The sequence below is a fragment of the Lepidochelys olivacea genome (genome assembly GCF_965140295.1).
Source record: "Lepidochelys olivacea isolate rLepOli2 genome assembly, chromosome: 1".
NCBI lineage: Eukaryota > Metazoa > Chordata > Testudines > Cheloniidae > Lepidochelys > Lepidochelys olivacea.
In genome coordinates this window covers 6,977,602-6,997,727 of record NC_140411.1, presented here as the reverse complement: position 1 = coordinate 6,997,727, position 20,126 = coordinate 6,977,602, and the positions used below count along the sequence as shown (strand labels likewise).

Here is a 20,126-nt window from a genome sequence, read left to right as displayed (position 1 = left end):
GGGAAGGTCACAATTGTAAAATTACACAGGGCTCAAGGAGACTGCACAACTCCCAGCCACAAGTTGTCAATGGACCCAAGAGTTTAGTAGGATTCAAAGAGGAACTGTATGTTTATATGGGTAACCAGAAAATCCAATTAAATTAGTGAGGATTGTTTTAATTTTTTTTGGAAAGATCATAAACCTGCCTGATTAACACAAGAAAATATGTGTAATTAGTGGGTGTCAGGGGAAAACATTCCCCGGGAGCAGGTTATCTCATAGCTTTCTATTACAGGGCTTCCTCTGGCTTCCTCTGAAGCATCTGGAACTGGCCAGTGGATAATGGGCTAGATGGACTGCAGGTCTGACCCAGTCAGGGAATGCCTGTCTTCTTATATGTGGTGTAAATCCAATATTAAGTTTTTTTGCTGATCTTCCTTGAGCTCCTGGGACTCTCTAGAATTGCTCTGGGAGCAGAAAGATTGATTCAAAGAATCATAGAATCATAGAATATCAGGGTTGGAAAGGATCTCAGGAGGTCATCTAGTCCAACCCCCTGCTCAAAGCAGGACCAATCCCCAATTAAATCATCCCAGCAAGGGCTTTGCCAAACCTGACCTTAAAAACTGATTGTTAAATATCATCTAGTTTCCTGTTGTTTTTCCTTTCAGGAGGAAAGGTTCAAAACTACTCGGACCTCCCAGTACATTATGTCAGCTGTCAATGACACCAAATTCAGCTCTGAAGTGTTCTTTCTCACTGTGATACATGGGCAGGAAGATGTCTATCTCTGGATATCTGTCCCCTTCTGCTTAATGTATGTTATTTCTATAGTAGGAAACTCAGTCATTCTTTTCATTATAAAAAGAGATCCAAGTCTCCACGAGCCCATGTACATTTTCCTTTCCATGTTGGCCGTCACAGACCTTGGCTTATCGATAGCCACCATGCCAACAACATTGGGCATATTCTTTCTTAACTCTAGGGAGATCAGCCTCGATGCCTGTTTTGCCCAGCTGTTCTTCATCCACTCTCTTACTTTCATTGAGTCCTCGGTGCTGTTGCTGATGGCTTTTGACCGCTTTGTTGCAATCTCCAACCCACTGAGATACGCTTCCATCTTAACCCTGCCGAGAATAACCAAGATGGGGCTCGTGTTTGTGCTAAGAGGGGTGGCTGTAGTATTCCCACTGCCCTTTCTCCTGAAACGGTTCCAATATTGTCAAGCCAATGTCCTCTCCCATTCCTACTGCCTGCACCAAGAGGTCATGAAGATGGCTTGTTCGGATATCAGAGTCAACAGCATCTATGGCTTGTTTGTCACAGTCTCCACAGTGACATTGGACTTGCTGCTCATCCTCCTATCTTATGTGATGATTCTGAAAACAGTGCTGAATATTGCCTCCCATGCGGAGAGCGTCAGGGCACTGAGCACCTGTGTCTCCCACCTCTCTGCTGTCCTCCTCTTCTACATATCAGGGATTGGTTTGTCCATAGTACAGAGATTCGGGAATAGCTCTTCTCCCTTGCTTCAGATTCTCATGGGCTACATCTACCTGCTGGTCCCACCTATGATGAACCCAATTGTGTACAGCGTGAAAAGCAAGCACCTCCGTGCAAGGATAATCAGGGCATTCAAAAAGTGAAGGGTCAGTTCATCAGCTGGCTCCAGCGCTAGTGAAACAAGAGATGAAAAACAAGGGCCATGGCCACCTATTCCATCCTGGACCTTTACATCTGAGAAGACATGAGCTACTGATCTTCACTGTGTAGAGAGATGTTCAGACAGGGTCTAAGGCCTGGAGCAGTGGGACAGGGCCTGGTGAGGGAGGAGAGCACACTGAGTGAAAGAGACCAAGGCGGCAGCAGGATTTACAAAGTGACTGTGTTCGTGGAGAGCCAGGGGACTGGTTGCATGTTGGCCCATAAATATCCTGAATCAGTGGCTGCTCTGAACTCAGAATTCCTGTCGATACATTCAATAAAGAGAAGGGATGTGGGTGTTGTTTCCCATTACACCTGGCCTGTCAATATCCCATTGTCTTCGGTTAAACATCCATGGGCCACGAAAAAAGCTGCAGAGCTATTCTGTAGTCGCAGTCCTGGTGCTCCCTGAGCCCTCTGGGTGCTGTGTAATCCATAAGCGCTGCACCAACTATGGACAGGGGCTATAGAAAGGGAATGGTCACCCATCCTCCCCCTACGTCCCCAGCCAGGTGATTGTGATTGAGTCGTGCCAGAGACATGATTAATGGAGGAGCCCCAGGAGCAGCTATTCAGGCACCTTCCCCCTCTCCCGCTAGCCCCGTTGATGGCTCTGCACACCACACATGTGCTGAGCCCCCTTCTCATTGAGGCAGAGCAGAGATATGTGTGTGAGTGAGGGTCTGACAGGCAGGAGCCCTGGAAAGAGACTCAGGCCCAGATTTCCTTCTCCTGCCATCCATTTGTGCTGGAATGAAAATGGTTGGAAATATTCCTCAGCTACCCCGCAGAGGCATGTCTAGCTCAAATCCAAGCCCAGCCCATTCAGTCTATAGTGACCATCTTTTCAAAAAGCAAAAGAGGGACACGTGCAGGAGCACCGTCCCCACTGCCTCTCTCTTTCAGGCCTCATCCCCTACTCTTCCTCTTCCTATGAGGCCCCCCTCCCTCTGCCCCATATCTTCCCCCAAGACCCCACCCCTTGGTCCCCCTCACTGGTGAAGGCTCCGCACCCTCTCCAGACCAGAAGCCAGAGCTGGGCCATGGTGCGAGTTGCCCAAGGATCCAGAGCACTCTGAGGAGACCCAAACCCTCCACATGCCCTTGGCGGTTCACTGTAGGACCCAAGAAAAGCCCCCAGCCTGTGTCCCCGACCCCCAGAACTTAAAATCCAGGAAAGGTGGAGAGTCCGGAGCTCCCCACATGGGCTTGGGATCCCTGAGCAGCTCTTACCACAGACTAGCTCCGACATGGCTGGGGGCTGGAGCCTCAGGGGAAGGGGAAGGGGAGGAACAAGGGGCAGGGCCTTTAGGGAAGAAGTGGGGTAGGAGGAGGGCCTCAGGGGAAGAGATGGAGTAGTGGGTGTGGCAAGCCTGAACTGATGCAGACCCCAGAAAGCAGGAGCTCCTGAGTAAAGGAGGGTAGAAGTGGCTGTGTTTTGGAGGAGACTGAATTAATGTGACCCCACAAAGTGATCTCTTAAGTATTCCAGGCTGAGAGTAAGTCAATACAAGGACCTTAAAGGGAAGGGCAGGGTTCCTGTAGGGCTACCTCAGTCCCCAAGGGGGCACTCTGGGGTGATACCCATCTGCAAGGACTTGGCCGGAGTGTCCTGTGCTCTTGGAAGCGTTTACCGCTAGGCAGAGGTCAGCCCAATCCTCAGGCTACTCTGCTGATGCGGGGGGAGAACTGGCCAGTGAATCAATCCCTGTAACTGTCTCTTTGCCATCCCCTCTTTCTGAAGCACCGGTGCGGAGCTCTGGCGGTGCAGCAGAGAATCCAGCCAGGCCAGTCACAGCTCAGATGGCTCGAAGGCTGGTCCTGTGGTCCGGGCACTGCTCTCCGACAAAGGACTGCTGGGTTTGATTCCCTTTCCATGTGTGACCATGGGCAAGCCCTTGGCTGTCTCTGAGCCTCTGCACAGGTGGGAAATAGCCTCACAGCGGTGGCAGGAGGATAAAGACATTCCAGGTGCTCAGATACTCTGAGACCCTAAGCTCAGGGCGGTGTCAGGGTTCCACAGACCAACACCTCAGACATTTGTCTATTAAAGGGCTCTTACCACAGCCTCCTGTGACAGCTGGCTTCTGGGAAGCCCAGTGACTACAGCCCGTTGGTGTCTGTGGCAGATGTGGGGGTGCTCCATGGTGATAGTGAGGGGTAGGTAGTGGATTTCTGAGGAGAGTGCAGAATTGTCCCTGGGACGCCAGGGGTTTCAGCACAGTCACAGACCGGTGGTCTCAGCTATAGAGGCTGAATGGGTGTAACTGCCAAACAATTGAGCAATGGCCAAGGGGGGCCTCATCTTAGATGGTGTGGCTGGGAGAAAGCAGTGTGAGGGTGAAGATCAGCTTTACACCTTGGCCCTGAAACATGGACACAGCTGATCACTACAGAGACTGGGCCCAGGCTCACACAGGGAGTCTTTGAGAGAAGGCTGCTTCACAAGAAAGGGCCTGTAGACTGTTTTGCCGTCCCTCCTTGTCAGTCTCTTCTCTGTTGCATACCTGTAAAGGTGAGCTCAAGAAGCAGGGAATAAGCTACACCTTGTGTTTCAGTCCTATGGCCAAGCAGAACAGTATGGCACCCAACAGATAGGTGGGCTATGACCTGCGCGCAGGACAGAGCAATTACGTCGTCTTTGAGCCCCAGGCCCTCAGCCAGAGTGGGGCAGTAACCAATGAGTGGGCTCAATCGTGCAATCAGGGCAAAGCGGCCAAGCAGTCCATGATCCCCAGGCCCAGTAAGGGCAGGACAGGAAAGCAATGGCTAGGCTCTGGCCTGTAATGAAGGCAGAGAGGCTAAGTAGTTTAGTGGCCCAGGTAAGGGTGAGCACCAAAAAGTCTAGGGGCTGGAGAATGTGGCAGTGGGGCCCGAGGAGGGGGAGTTCTGCCACCCTCAGGGTGAGGTGGCAGGGGGGGATGTGGGCCTGCCCAACTCCACTGTGTCCCAGCTAAGGGCCCTGGGTCAGCGAGAATCCATCTGCAACACACTGTCCTTGTATCAGGCTACTTCCCAACCAGACAGTTGTCTGGTTTCCCTGGGCTGATTCCTGCTCTCCTACTCAGGTGTACCTGCGCCCATCATTTTGGGGAATGCTGGCCAATGCATAGGCAGCAACCCCAACAGTTCCTCAGCGTCTCAGTTGGCCGGCGGCCCAGGGAACTGTGGCCAGTCCTCAGGAGGAGGCCCCAGCAGCTCCTCTGCAGGTTCCAGCAGCAGGCAGGATATGTCTCTCTCCTGTGGTGGCTCCAGACCAATTGAGCTACAGGATGTGCCCCTGCTGGTTTGGCCCACCAGCGGGCTTGTTGTGGTTCCTACTTGTCACTCTCGGAGGGAGGCCATGCCTCCTCGTGACAGGGGCAAACAGAGGGGAAGATGCTCTCAGAGACAGAGGGAAACTAGGCTGGGCCCCAAGAGCTCCCTGGCTTCCCGAAAGAATGTAAGTTGGGCCAGTTCTGTTTCTCTATGTCCAGAGCAAAGCCTGTTTAACTTAGTTTGTAGTGATACATGAGACAGATGAGTGTAGATGTGTGACAGCTGCCTGTTATTTTAAAACTATTTTTTTAATGCTTTGTGCTGTTTGCTAATAAAACTACTTGTTTTAAGGAGGCTGGTGGTGACTGTGTGGCTCTGGTCAGATGAGCCGAAAGGAAGAGAGTGAGTCTGACCTCCTATATAGCACAAGCTGCAGAATTTCACTCTTTTACCCCCATACTGAGCCCAATAATTTGTGTATGAGTAGCGCATAACTTTTGTTCATCTAAAGGGTATCTTCCAGGAAGGCATCAGGTCTTGGGAGTCTATTGCACTGGTTCAGCACCCTCACTGTTAAAAATGTGTGCCTCATTTCCAAATTTAATTTGTCTGGCTTCAGTTTCCAGCCATTGCTTCTTGTTATAAAACTTTCCCTGCTAAATTAAAGAGCTAGCTGGTATTTTGTCCCTGTGAAAGTGCTTGTACACGGTTATCAAGTCAGCTCTCAATCTTCCCTACTTCTACTCACTACATCCAAGTTTATACAGCAAAGAGTAAGTTGGAAACAACAGAGGAGTAAGACCTGGGTGCATTAGACATTCCTAGGATGACTATGAGCCACTGATGTGATGCAGCTGTGAACAAGACAAATGACATCCTAGAATGTGTCAAGCAAAACAAGCAAAAAAAAAAAAAGAATTCAGAATGGAACAGTGCAGAGAAGGGCTCCTAGGATGGTCAGGGCAATGAGAGCCTGTTTTACGGGGAGACTGGATGAGCTTGGCTGGTTTAGCTTAACACAAGGCAGGCTGAGTGGGGATCAAATTGCTCTGTAAAGACATCGGTGGAGTAAACACTAGGACGGGAGATGAGCTCCTGAAGCTAAAGGACAGTGTTGGCATAAGAACAAATGGGGAGAAACTCGCCAGGACTAAACTGAGGCTGGAAAGGAGAAGGAGGTTTCTGATCTGATGAGGGAGGTTCTGGGACAGCCTCCCAACAGGAGCATTTGCGGGCCAACCCAGCTGATTTTAGGATAGAGCTTGACAGGTGTTGCCGTTCTGCCAGGTGGAGCTGGCAGGATCCAAGGCCGAGCTCAATATCTAGTGGATCCTTTTCAACAATACAACACAGAAGCGGCTCAAGCCCCCACCCAGTAACCTTGGAAATTTGCACACCCACCCCAGGTGCCTCTGAGAGAAAATACTTCCCCACTCATAAGCACAGAGTCTGAGTATAGAAAATAAACTTTTAATGAAAGGAGGGAAGTCACCCAAAATTAATTAGGGAAAATGTCACAAGCAGGATTCATTAACATAAAGCTGTGAGCAGGACACCCACTCCAGAGTGAGTGGGGCAGTGTCTTTTGCCTCATGATCTTCTCATGATTGTCTCAAGTCCAAAATAGATTATGAAGAATTTCAAAGGGATCTCACAAAACTGGGTAAGTGGGCAAAAAACCAGCAGATGAAATTCTGTGTTGATAAGTGCAAAGCAGTACACATTGGAAAACATAATCCCACCTATACATATAATATGAGGGGGTCTAAATTATCTGTTACCACTCAAGAAAGAGATATTGGAGTCATTGTGGATAGTTCTCTGAAAATATGAACTCAGTGTTCATCAGCAGTCAAAAAAAAAAAAAGCAAACAGAATATTATGAACCATTAGGAAAGGCAAAGTTAATAACTGAAAAAAATATCATATTGCCTCTGTATAAACAAATGCTACACCCAGACCTTGAATACTTTGTGCAGTTCTGGTCACCCAATATATATATATTTTTATTAGAAGTGAACAAGTACAGAGAAGGACAACAGAAATGTTTGGGGGTATGGAACAGCTTCCATATGAGGAGGGATTAAAAAGACTCAAACTTTTCAGCTTGGAAAATAGCTGACTTAGGGGGGATATGATAGAGGTCTATAAAATCATGAGAGGTGTGGAGAAAGTGAATCAGGAAATGTTATTTACCCCTTCACAAAACATAACAACCAGGGATCACCCATGAAGTTAATGAGTAGCAGGTTTAATACAAACAAAAGGAAGTATTTCTTCATACAACACACAGTTAGCTTGTGGAACTCATTGCCAGGGGAATTTGTGAAGGCCAAAACTATAACTGGGTCCAAAAAAGAATTAGGTAAGTTCATGGAGGATAGGTCCATCAATGGTTATTAGCCAAGATGGTCAGGGATGCAGCCTCATGTTGTGGGTGTCTCTAAATTCTGACTGCCAGAGGAAGGGAGGAGACATTTGACCTGTTCTGTTCCTTCCATCTGAAGCGGCTGCACTGATCACTATCAGAAGATAGTGTATAAGTAGGGGCATAGCGAGCAGATCGAGGGACGTGATCGTTCCCCTCTATTCGACATTGGTGAGGCCTCATCTGGAGTACTGTGTCCAGTTTTGGGCCCCACACTACAAGAAGGATGTGGATAAATTGGAGACAGTCCAGCGAAGGGCAACAAAAATTATTAGGGCTCTGGAACACATGACTTATGAGGAGAGGCTGAGGGAGCTGGGATTGTTTAGCCTGCAGAAGAGAAGAATGAGGGGGGATTTGATAGCTGCTTTCAACTACCTGAAAGGGGGTTCCAAAGAGGATGGCTCTAGACTGTTCTCAATGGTAGCAGATGACAGAACGAGGAGTAATGGTCTCAAGTTGCAGTGGGGGAGGTTTAGATTGGATATTAGGAAAAACTTTTTCACTAAGAGGGTGGTGAAACACTGGAATGCGTTACCTAGGGAGGTGGTAGAATCTCCTTCCTTAGAGGTTTTTAAGGTCAGGCTTGACAAAGCCCTGGCTGGGATGATTTAACTGGGAATTGGTCCTGCTTCGAGCAGGGGGTTGGACTAGATGACCTTCTGGGGTCCCTTCCAACCCTGATATTCTTTGATTCTATGATTCTATGATAGGACAGTGGGCTAGATGGACCATTGGTCTGAATCCATATGTCCATTCTTATGTTCTTATATTGTTCCACTGGTTGGTGGGCTTCTGCAGACAAGCCTTCTCCACAGGCTTCTCTGTTATAGAGCTGATGTAGCCAACCAAGGCGATGTCCGTGGTAAGGTGACCATACATCCCACTTTAGCCAGGACAATCCCCTATTTAAGCCCTGTTCCATCCGACATGACCTTTTTTTTTCCAAAAGGAGGCGTTTGTGTTGTTGCTCTTGCTGACTTGATCAGTTATCAACAGCAAATCGGACAAATGCCTAATTCTCTCCAAAAAGTGGGGAAGGGGAGAGTAGAGAAATGTTTGGGGGAGGTGAGTGGAGATGCCAGCCCCTCGCAGGGGGTCAGTCAGACCCGGGGGGTGGGGAAGGCAGCATTCCAGCTGCAAGTGACAGCCTCCTGAAGAATGAGGGGACCCCTAATCAGTTCCAGCAATGGGCGATAGCGTCCCCGTGGGCGAGAGGCCTAGTGCAAGCATCTGGGGGTCTCCTGATTTCTCTTTGGGGAATATGATCACGCTAAGAGGCGGCTCAGAGTGGGAGGCTGATGCAGGGCTAGTGCTGCCAACTAGGGGTGTGGTCCTGCAGCACGACCGGGGCTGTTGGTTTGAGATAGAGCTGGGCTGGAAAACCGTACCCCCCTCAAAAAAAATTGTTGATCAAAACTAAAATGTTTCCTTTTCATCCATTTTTTGGGGTGTGTTTTCATAGAAAATGGATATTTTTTTCTCTGAAACTGCCATGACTTTGCCCACCTGCAGCTGCCTGGATCCCTGAGAGAAATTGGAGGCTTTTCATCTGCCTCTTCCTCATAATGTAAATGAAGGTTGCACTGACGGAATCTCTGGCTGTGCTCTGGGCATGGAAAGGTCAAAACCTCCCGACCAGTCTGTGGCTGTGGTATTGTGCCCCTCAGCTACTCTACCCAGCCTTCCCATCTCTGTGTAGCCCCCTCCACCCTGTACAATGCCTCTTCAGCAGTTCCTGCAGGCAGTGGCTGCTGTGACAGGCCCTGGTAGCACATCTCTGATGAACCTGTGCTAGCAGGGGGCTGGAGAGGCTCCTACCGCAGTTTGGGAGGCACAGAGATTGTGGGAGGGTGGGCCTTTCTACCAGTGGATCACTGAGATCTGTGCATAACTATGGGGATCCCTTGTTCCTGGGTCCCATTTTCATTCCTCATGGAGAAGGGAAGGGACTTGACCTCCTGGAATGATTCGGGGAAATTTTCATGTAAGGACACTTGTGGAATCTCACATCCCTGGCCTGCACCCTGGGTTTGTAATGCAGGAAAGGGGGATACTGGGGAGAAATCTGGTCACATTTTATTATTTATTATTATTATTATTATTATTATTATTATTATTACTTTATTATTATTATTATTGTGACATTGCACCCCATAATGCTTTATGGGAATATGCTTATGAATTTATATATGACATAACTGGAATATGTTTTATGCTTCATATGCCATGTAACATATCTCTGTAAAGGTTATGATCTACTGAATACATTCCTCCTATTTGTATGCATCTATCATTTTTGTACTTGACGTTATGAATATTAGCTGTGTACTTGTCTGATTTTAAGTAGGTCTTAGTAAGGCATTTTGTCTGCTTCTTTACAGAGGAATGTGCAAGTTAAGTGCCCAATCAAGAAACACTTAATGGACAATGGATCTTGGAAGGCTCCAATCCACATAAGAAGTCTACTGGAGCACATTCAAGGTAGCATGTGAACAATAGCTGCTGCCTGTAAAAACTGAGTTATGAATGGACGTGTGACTTGCCCATGTGACTCCAAAACTCCATCTTGGAGCTGGACTTTGCATAGGAGAGAGAAGGGGGTCTCCACCCACAAGAGAAGGTCTACTTAAGCCCCTGGGAGACCCCTCCATTTTGTCTTCAGCTGTCTCAAGAGATATCCTTGGGGGTGGTGAGGCTGCCTGAAAGAAACTAGAACAAAGGACAGTAATCACGGGGTGTGTGAGTGATTCCTGGACCCAGACTATAAGGAGACTAGTCTGTAAAAGGAAGCTTACTTGAACACTTCTAAGGGTGAGGTTTTATCTGTATTCACAAAAAGAAAAGGAGTACTTGGGGCACCTTAGAGACTAACCAATTTATTTGAGCATGAGCTTTCGTGAGCTACAGCTCACTTCATCGGATGCATACTGTGAAAACTGCAGAAGACATTATATACACAGAGACCATGAAACAATACCTCCTCCCACCCCACTCTCCTGCTGGTAATAGCTTATCTAAAGTGATCATCAAGTCGGGCCATTTCCAGCACAAATCCAGGTTTTCTCACCCTCTGCCCCCCCGCCACACAAACTCACTCTCCTGCTGGTAATAGCCCATCCAAAGTGACCAGTTTGGATGAGCTATTGCCAGCAGGAGAGTGAGTTTGTGTGTGGGGGGGTGAGAAAACCTGGATTTGTGCTGGAAATGACCCACCTTAATTATCATACACATTTTAAAGAGAGTGGTCACTTTGGATGGGCTATTACCAGCAGGAGAGTGAGTTTGTGTGTGTGGGGGTGGAGGGTGAGAAAACGTGTATTTGTGCTGGAAATGGCCCAACTTGATGATCACTTTAGATAAGCTATTACCAGCAGGAGAGTGGGGTGGGAGGAGGTATTTTTTCATGGTCTCTGTGTATATAATGTCTTCTGCAGTTTCCACAGTATGCATCCGATGAAGTGAGCTGTAGCTCACGAAAGCTCATGCTCAAATAAATTGGTTAGTCTCTAAGGTGCCACAAGTACTCCTTTTCTTTTTGTGAATACAGACTAACATGGCTGTTACTCTGAAACTTGTCATTATGTGTATTCAGTTTTCTTACTGTATTAGGCATAGACTTGCGTGTTTTATTTTATTTTTCTTGGTAATTCACTTTGTTCTGCCTGCTATTACTTGGAACCACTTAAATCCTACTTTCTGTATTTAATAAAATAACTTTTTACCTATTATTTAATCCAGAGAATGTATTCATATTGGGGGGGGGCGCGGAAACAGCTATGCATATCTCTCTATCAGTGTTATAGAGGGTGAACAATAAGCTTTATACAGGGTAAAACAGATAAATAGATTTATTTGGGATTTGGACCCCACTGGGAGTTGGGCATCTGAGCGTTAAAGAAAGGAACACTTCTTAAGCTGCTTTCTGTTGAGCTTGCAGTTTGTGGGACATGGCTCAGACCTGGGCTTGTTTTGTGGCTGGCCAGCGCGTCTGGCCCAGCCAGGCATGGCTCCGGAGTCCCAAGCGATCAGGGAAAGCAGGGGCAGAAGAAGTGCTGGCATATCAGTTGGCAGTCCCAAGGGGGTTTCTGTGATCCAACCCGTCACAATTAATTTATTTATTCTATTTTATTTCAGCAAGATCACAGCTGTGACAGCATTCTTGTTACCATTCGGCCACCCTTGAGGTAGCCATGTGACTAATCAGAATCATACGAACAGTGATAACAAGCCTGGGTTCCAGGAGCACAGCCTGCATCAGGGCTGGCACTGAAGTCTAGTTGGGCAGCATCACCACACGTCCCCTGTGATTTTGCCTCCTGTAGTTGGCCATTGGCTGTGATGAGGGTTAAAGCTGGTGCACAAAAACCAAGCGGCTGAGGTTCCCTTGTGGTCAAGTGACCCTCAAAGAGAATGTGCCGCCATGCTTCATAAAGACACCTTCCTCCCCGGCTGAACAGAGACTGCCTGCTGCCCATGCAACCTCTCCGATGACTCCTTGTCCTTTAGGGTGAAGACCTCTATTGTCAGCGGCTCCCCTTCTAGCAGGAACTGGGTATGTTATTTAAAATGTGGTTTCACTATATTTAAAATGTGAAGTGAAGGGTAAAGGCTGGAAGCTGTTTCCATTGGCAGATGTTCTGTAGTGCGACAGAGGACTCAGCTGGGCTGTAGGGGTGATTCAGTGATGATGCTGTAGGGCAGGGAGCACTAGGTGGCTTGGGAACCCCTCCCCTACATCTACCTTTACTCCACCTTGGGATATTCAAACTACTCAGAAATCTGACATTCAAAGCAAGCTCGGAGTGTTAAAACCGCAATGCCCCTAGTCCAGATTTCTCAAGGGGTCCCATTTCTAGAGGTGCCGTGTGACCTAGGACAGATTCTGCCAGGGGCTGAGCGAGAGGAGACCCCATAGAATATCAGAGACTCATTCCCAAATCGCCGCAGGTTTTTTTGCTGCTGGAAATTTAATCAGCAAATGCATTTTTAATTTTGTTATGCTCTGGCTCATCTGTGAATGCAGGATTTCAGAGCTGTGTTGCTCTGTGGAAAAAGGTCCAATAGGGCATATTTCTGTTTCCTGATTGGGTGAGGGTTCTAGAATCTCTACCCTGTAGATACCCCTCAGAGTTACAGGGTGACCAGCGTCTCTGTCCCCCTCGCTGGTCTGTGAGTGCCAGAGGTCAGACCTCATACCCAGCCTTTTATTGGGGTGGAATCCCACGATCCTCCCACCCTCGGACTGGGCCCTGGGCTACAGGACACTGCGGGTTGACTGTGCTTGCGAGTGCATTTGGTACCTGTGGTTCTTCCCTCTGGGAGCCTGTGACTAGTGGTGGGACGAGTGACCAGCCAGCCTTTGAGAGCCAAAATACTGTTTAATCTGAAGAGTAGGAATAAAGTGTAACATGGGAGAATAAAAGGATTTTCCAACAAAAGTCTGTACACATTTCTGATCCCAAACCCTCCCATTCTGATGGGGACCCAGGCAGACCAAGGGCCTTCAGACTTCCCGAACAGTGTCTGTGCCTGTCAGTCTGAAGAGCTTCTCCCCACCTCTGGACACACTCTCAGCTCTGGCAAAAACAAGCCGTGTAAGCTGGCTGGAGCCCAGAAATAGGCTCTTCCCAACTTGAGGCTTCTGTGTGGTCTCTGAACCTCCCTGAAGTGCTCACTGAGCAATGGCTTTTCTTCAGCTGTTGCCTCCCTTCGTGCTTGTTTTCCAGCAGCCTCTGATTAAACTAAGGTGAGCATACTGGCTTAATCCAAAATAGCTATGGCATACACTTCCCAATAGTTAAACCACAGTAGCTCTACAGCTCTATTTTCATGCTGTATTTTGGTCAACCACAACTGGTTACCAGAAATCTCGGGTAACTACTCCATTCTCCTTCAACTCCTACTCCTAATGAGCTGAAATAAATTCTACTAACTAGTCTAATTAACACTTCGCACTATGCCAGTTTCAACAATTACTTAAACAAATTGGAAGGGGAAACAGTGGAGGGGAGGGTGGGTTCTGTTCTCTTTCTCTCTTGCCTAGATGGCTAATGTGCTCTTAGCTGATCGAGAGGTTATTACCGAGTTGGGACCTACTGAGCAGCAAGGTAGTAGATGGATTTGGGTGCAGCCCAAGAGAACTGAGGAGACTGAAATAAGGTAGCTAGAACTGTACAAGTTCTGAGTTATTGTGGCCTCTTGATAACTATTAAAACATACTTTAATCAACTACCCGGCCGCCATGGAATGTGGGTAACTGGGCAGTCTGCAATTGCCATTTTAAGTTCTTCTGGTACCGTAATATTATCACAATTCAACTTAAAAAGCCTCCTTAACACGTGTATAAAGGAATCTCCTTGCAAGATTCTAACCACAGGGACTAGTCAATAATACCCACTGAGTATGCCCTTGGAGTGCAATGAGGTGTGTCATAAAAATAAAGGGAAGGGTAACCACCTTTCTGTATTCAGTGATATAAAATCCCTCCTGGCCAGAGGCAAAACCTTTTCACCCGTAAAGGGTTAAGGAGCTAAGGTAACCTCGCTGGCACCTGACCCAAAATGACCAATGAGGCGACAAGATACTTTCAAAGCTGGAGTGGGGGGGCAAAGGGTTTGTCTGTCTGTGTGATGCTTTTGCCGGGAACAGATCAGGAATGCAGCCTCACAACTCCTGTAAAGTTAGTGAATAATCTAGCTAGAAATGCTTTAGATTTCCTTTTGTTTAATGGCTGGTAAAATAAGCTGTGATGGAGGGAATGTATAGTCCTGTTTTTGTGTCTTTTTGTAACTTACGGTTTTGCCTAGAGGGATTCTCTATGTTTTGAATTTGATTACCCTGTAAGGTATTTACCATCCTGATTTTACAGAGGTGATTCTTTTACCTTTTCTTTAATTAAAATTCTTCTTTTAAGAACCTGATTGATTTTTCATTTTTCTTAAGATCCAAGGGTTTGGGTCTGTGTTCACCTGTACCAATTGGTGAGGATATTATTATCAAGCTTTCCCCAGGAAAGGGTGTGTAGGGCTTGGGGGGATATTTTGGGGGAAGATGTCTCCAAGTGGGCTCTTTCCCTGTTCTTTATTTAAAAAGTTTGGTGGTAGCAGCATACTGTTGAAGAACAAGGCAAAGCTTGTACTTTGGGGAAGCTTTTAACCTAAGGTGGTAAGAACAAGTTTAGGGGGTCTTTCATGCAGGTCCCCACATCTGTACCCTAAAGTTCAGAGTGGGGAAGGAACCTTGACAAGGGGTCCTTACACAATTACAATATCCAAGGATACCTAATGGTGGGAGACAGGTGGTCACCCACAAGGTATGCCAAGTTAGTCTGATGGTCAAAACCTTGTGCTCTCCTTTGTGTCTATGTCTACTGTTTCCCCTAGGGACATATTCCTCCCTCTACTGCAGAATTCATCAGTTAAGAAAAGTACAAGTAGTGTACTATAGGCAAAGAAACAGAAAGGAAACAGCTGAGGAAACAGAGGAAGTCCCTGGGGAGTTGTGTAGTGTTTCTGACTGGCATCAAATTCTGACTGAGAGGTCCTTGGATTTCAACTTCAACTTAGAGTTTCCTTTCCCGACAGGGAGGTTGTTCCTTTGTGCCTCTCAGGGTCCCATTTCGGGTGCCACTCTGTTCCCCAATCTTTAGATTGTTTATTAATTATATTGATTACTTAAGAATCCCCAGTAGTTAATTTGAAGGTTGAAGGGTTCTTGTCCCAAGATCAGCCCCAGTATTATTTAAATTGTTATATAGTTGGGAACCATGATATCCACATTTGCACACTCATACTACAGGAACTCCTTCATATTTTCAAATATTGTTTATTAAATATAAATATAAATATAAATTTAGCACAACCACGAACACCCCAACTCAGTAAGGTAGATAGAGATACTAAATAATGTACATCTGCACATCCCAATACTCACACAATCTCTTGTAGGACAACCTGAAGTGTTAGTCATTATCTTCCTTCTCACCATCACGTTCCCCATCATCACCAGTGGCCATCATTCTGGCACCTCCCAAGGACTACATCTCTTTCTCCTATCACCCCTAGCCTGTGGTGCCATTTTATAAGTTATGCTGATGCTGTTATGATTAATACATATTCAGTAGGAGATTTTCCCCCTTTGCCTTATTTGTCTTTCCTCACTTTATTAATGTTGGAGTGTCTTCTTCCTATAGGTTAACATATCAATAATCTCAACTTATTATCATACATGTCTATTCTTTACCATAACCTTTTTGTTGTTGGGTATCACATTTGTTATTTCTGTCCTAACTGGTTATTTCAGTTCTTTCCAAGTTGTGGTGTACCCGTTAAGTTTAAAAGGGTATGAACTTAGGAAAGTCCCTATGCCAACCAACTTCAATGCATCCTCTGTGTTAAAGGTCACAACCATATATGGGTCTTATGCTTTAGCTCATTACCACCTATCTAAGTGAAAGATCCAAAATATATGTACGCTAACCTTGACTTAGAACAACGCACAGGATGTGGCCAGTAGGTCACTTGTGTTACAACCAAAATATAGTCTAATATAAACTTATTATCATAAAACAAATAATTAAACCCATAAGAAAATAAGAAACTTGTGAGAAAAGATGTAGTCTTAGATGGATCTCATATATCTGTTACATACGTCAATTTGTTTCCAGGACACTTCTGTGGTTGAAATCATGTACATATGCACCTGTGGTCAGACGTTCCCCTTAAATTCTATTTTTAGCTCCCAAAATACTTGGGGTTTTCCAACTAGTTGGGCTGTTTATTTGTGCAAAGATTATCTGTTCAAATTTCATAGGCCTTAAGCCTTATGATAACTTTCTGAGGCTAATGACTTACAGGATACAGGCCTATTGGTTTCTTGCATCACTGCTGAATGTAATGCAAAGTAGCATATCATGCAAAGCAGTGAATATGATAAAGGCAAGCTAGCCCACTGCACTACAAAGAAAGGGGAGTGTAAAAGTGGTTATATAACATTTATGCACATCACCTGTCACATAAGCATAGCTGAAATAAGTTGCACGCTCAACTGGATATTAGCGCAAACCTAGTGTTTTCACTATTCAGCCATCTCTGATGCCAGCCCCTTTCCCCACCCAGCTAAAGTAACTATCAGTGTTAGCTGGTAACTTGCCAAATATGCACTGAAACTTGCATGATTTGGAGTCTCAATAGTGGAGAATATAAATATATATCTACAATGAGGCAATGGAACATGTTTATAAATAGCTTAAAAGCAGGACAGATAAATACAGTAGCCGTTTTCAGTGCACTTGCCATGTGTTTATACAGGTCATGATACAATGGGCCACACTCAGAAGTGGAGGGCCAGAAAGGGTGTCTGTGTGAAGGTCACAATTGTAAAATCATACAGTGCTCAAGTAGGCTGCCAGACTCCCAACAAGATATCAATGGGGCCAAGAGGTTAGCAGGATTCAAAGAGGGACAGGATGTTTATATAGAAAAAAGAAAAGGAGTACTTGTGGCACCTTAGAGACTAACCAATTTATTAGAGCATAAGCTTTCGTGAGCTACAGCTCACTTTGAAGTGAGCTGTAGCTCACGAAAGCTTATGCTCTAATAAATTGGTTAGTCTCTAAGGTGCCACAAGTACTCCTTTTCTTTTTGCGAATACAGACTAACACGGCTGTTACTCTGAAACCTATGTTTATATGGGTTACCAGAAAATCCAATTACAGTAGTGAGGACTGTTTTAAAAAAGACTTGGAAGGGATCTAAATCTTCTTGATTTACGCCACATATATGTCTAACTAGTGGGTGTCAGGGGGAAACTTTCTCTGGAAGCAGGTTATCTCATAGCTCCCTATTACAGGGCTTCTTCCACCTTCCTCTCCAGCATCTAGAACTGCACACTGGATACTGAGCTAGATGGGCTACAGGTATGATCCAGTCTTACAATGCCTATCTTCCCAATACTATGTTTTTGCTGATCTTCCTTGAGCTCCTGGGAATCTCTAGACTTGCACTCAGAGCAGAAAGGTGTCTCATTAAATATCTTCTAATCTCCTGTACTTTCTCCTTTCAGGAAGGAAAATTGAAAATTCCTTGGACCTGCCCAGTCCATGATGTCAGCTCTCAATGACACTAAATCCAACTCTGCAGTGTTCCTTCTCACTGGGATACCTGGGCAGGAAGACGTCCATCTCTGGATCTCTATCCCCTTCTGCTTAATGTATCTTATTTCGATAGTAGGAAATTCGGTCATTCTGTTCATTATAAAAACAGATCCAAGCCTTCATGAGCCCATGTACATTTTCCTTTCCATGCTGGCCATCACAGACCTTGGCTTATTAGTAGCCACCATGCCAACGATACTGGGCATATTCTTGTTTAACTCTAGGGAGATCTGCCTCGATGCCTGTTTTGCCCAGCTGTTCTTCATCCACTCACTTTCATACATTGAATCGTCCATGCTCTTGTTGATGGCCTTTGACCGCTTTGTCGCAATCTGCAACCCCCTAAGATATGCTTCCGTCTTAAACCTGCCAAGAATAGCCAAGATGGGACAGCTGTTTGTGCTAAGGGCAGTGGCCCTAATATTCCCACTCCCCTTTCTCCTGAAACGGTTCCAATACTGTCGAGCTAATGTCCTCTCCCATTCCTTCTGTGTGCACCAAGAGGTCATGAAGTTAGCTTGTTCAGATATCAGAGTCAACAGCATCTATGGCTTGTCTATTGCACTCTTGACAGTGGGGTTAGACTCGCTGCTCATCTTCCTCTCTTATGTGAGGATCCTCAGAACAGTGTTGAGCATCACATCACATGTGGAGTCCCTCAGGGCCCTGAACACCTGTGTCTCCCACCTCTGCGCTGTCCTGCTTTTCTACACACCAATGCTCGGCTTGCCAGTGATACACAGATTCGGGAATAGCTCTTCTCACTCGCTTCAGATTGTCCTGGGATATGTCTACCTACTGGTCCCACCCCTGATGAACCCAATCGTGTACAGCGTGAAAAGCAAACACCTTCGTGCAAGGATAATCAGGGTCTTCTTCAAGTAACGGGTCACTTCATCCCCCGGCTACAGCACTGGTGACATGGGAGACAAAAAAAAGCACGGGCCACCTATTCCATATGGGATGATATGAGCTACTTATCTCGACTCTATAGAGAGGTTCAGATGAGGTCTAAGCCCTGGCGCAACGGGAGAGGGGTGCCCCCATCCACTGGGGAGGGAGGACAATGCAAAGGGGGAAGGAAGCCAAGGGAAGCAGTGAGATTAATAAAGTTATTGTGTTTCTGGAGAGCCAGGGTACTGGTGGGATGTTGGCCCATAAAGAGCTGTATCCTTGGCTGCTCTGACCTCAGAATTCCTGTTGATAGCATCAATAAAGAGAAGGGATGTGAATGTTGTTTCCCATTTCATCTGGCCTGTCATTGTCCCATCTCTGGTTAAACATCCAGGGGCCATGAAAAAAGCTGAAGAGCTGTTCTGCAGTCTCAGTCCTGCTTCTTCCTGAGAGCTCTGGGTGCTGTGTGAACCATGAGGGCTACAGCAGCTGTGGACAGGGGCCATTCAAGGGGCACTGACACCCAACCTTCCCCTACAGCCTCAGAAAGGTGCTTGTGACTAAATCATGTCAGAAACATGATTAATGCAGGAGCCCTGGGAGAGGCCATTGAGGCAGCCCCCTCCCTCCTTATTGCTGGTTCTGCACACCGCACACTCGCTGAGCCCACTGCCCATTGAAGCAGAGCAGAGTTGCATGTGTGAGTGGACGTCTGACACACTTGAATCCTGGAAAGAGACTCTGGCCCATATTCTCTCCCCTACCCTCCCTTTGTTCTGTCCCCATAATGGAAAGGTGTGACAATGACTTCAGCTCCCATACAGAGACCTGGCTAGTTCCTATCCCAGCTCAGCACCACCCCTGCTGCTCTTCTTCCCTCTGAGGCACCACTCTCTGCTCCTCCACTTCCCCCATGGCCCTGACCCTGCCCAGGCTGGAAGCTGGAGCCTTGCTGTGGTAAGAGATGTCCAGAGAGCCCTGATGAGACTGAGGCTGAGGGAACTGGGATTGTTTAGTCTGCAGAAGAGAAGAATGAGGGGGGATTTGATAGCTGCTTTCAACTACCTGAGAGGTGGTTCCAAAGAGGATGGTTCTACACTATTCTCAGTGGTAGAAGATGACAGGACAAGGAGTAATGGTCTCAAGTTGCAGTGGGGGAGGTTTAGGTTGGATATTAGGAAAAACTTTTTCACTAGGAGGGTGGTGAAACACTGGAATGCGTTACCTAGGGAGGTGGTAGAATCTCCTTCCTTAGAAGTTTTTAAGGTCAGGCTTGACAAAGCCGTGGCTGGGATGATTTAACTGGGGATTGGTCCTGCTTTGAGCCGGGGGTTGGACTAGATGACCTCCTGAGGTTCCTTCCAACCCTGATATTCTATGATTCTATGATTCTCAATTCACCTTCCTTGGGCCTAAGAATCTAAGAACAGCCCCCAGCCTGTGTTCCCACCCACCAGGACACACCACAAATTAAAGGTGGGGAGTCCAGGGCTCCCAACAATGGCCTGGGCTCCCTGGCCAATTCTTACCACAACCCGGCTCCGGCCAGGCTGGGGCCAGGGGCTTGAGGTGAAGAGGAGGAACGGGGGAAGGGCTTCAGGATAAGGGGAGGAACAGGGGGGTAGGGTGTAAGGGGAAAGTAAGAAGCAGGGGATGCAGCAACCCTGAACCAACGCAGACCCCAGCAAGGATGTCACTGGGGGC

At 46.8% G+C, this 20,126-nt stretch overlaps 2 protein-coding genes across 2 annotated transcripts; both read left to right on the top strand.

The window, feature by feature from the left end:
- Positions 1–692: 692 nt before the first annotated feature.
- LOC311513515 (olfactory receptor 51G2-like) lies at positions 693–1,628 on the top strand (the record flags this gene model as incomplete). The annotated part of the gene is made up of 1 exon (XM_084615405.1): positions 693–1,628. The coding sequence occupies one exon, from the start codon at positions 693–695 to the stop codon at positions 1,626–1,628; it is 936 nt and encodes a 311-aa protein (XP_084471531.1).
- Positions 1,629–17,474: 15,846 nt separating this feature from the next.
- LOC311513394 (olfactory receptor 51G2-like) lies at positions 17,475–18,413 on the top strand (the record flags this gene model as incomplete). Its single annotated transcript, XM_084615202.1, has 1 exon — positions 17,475–18,413. The coding sequence occupies one exon, from the start codon at positions 17,475–17,477 to the stop codon at positions 18,411–18,413; it is 939 nt and encodes a 312-aa protein (XP_084471328.1).
- Between the last annotated feature and the right edge of the window lie 1,713 nt (positions 18,414–20,126).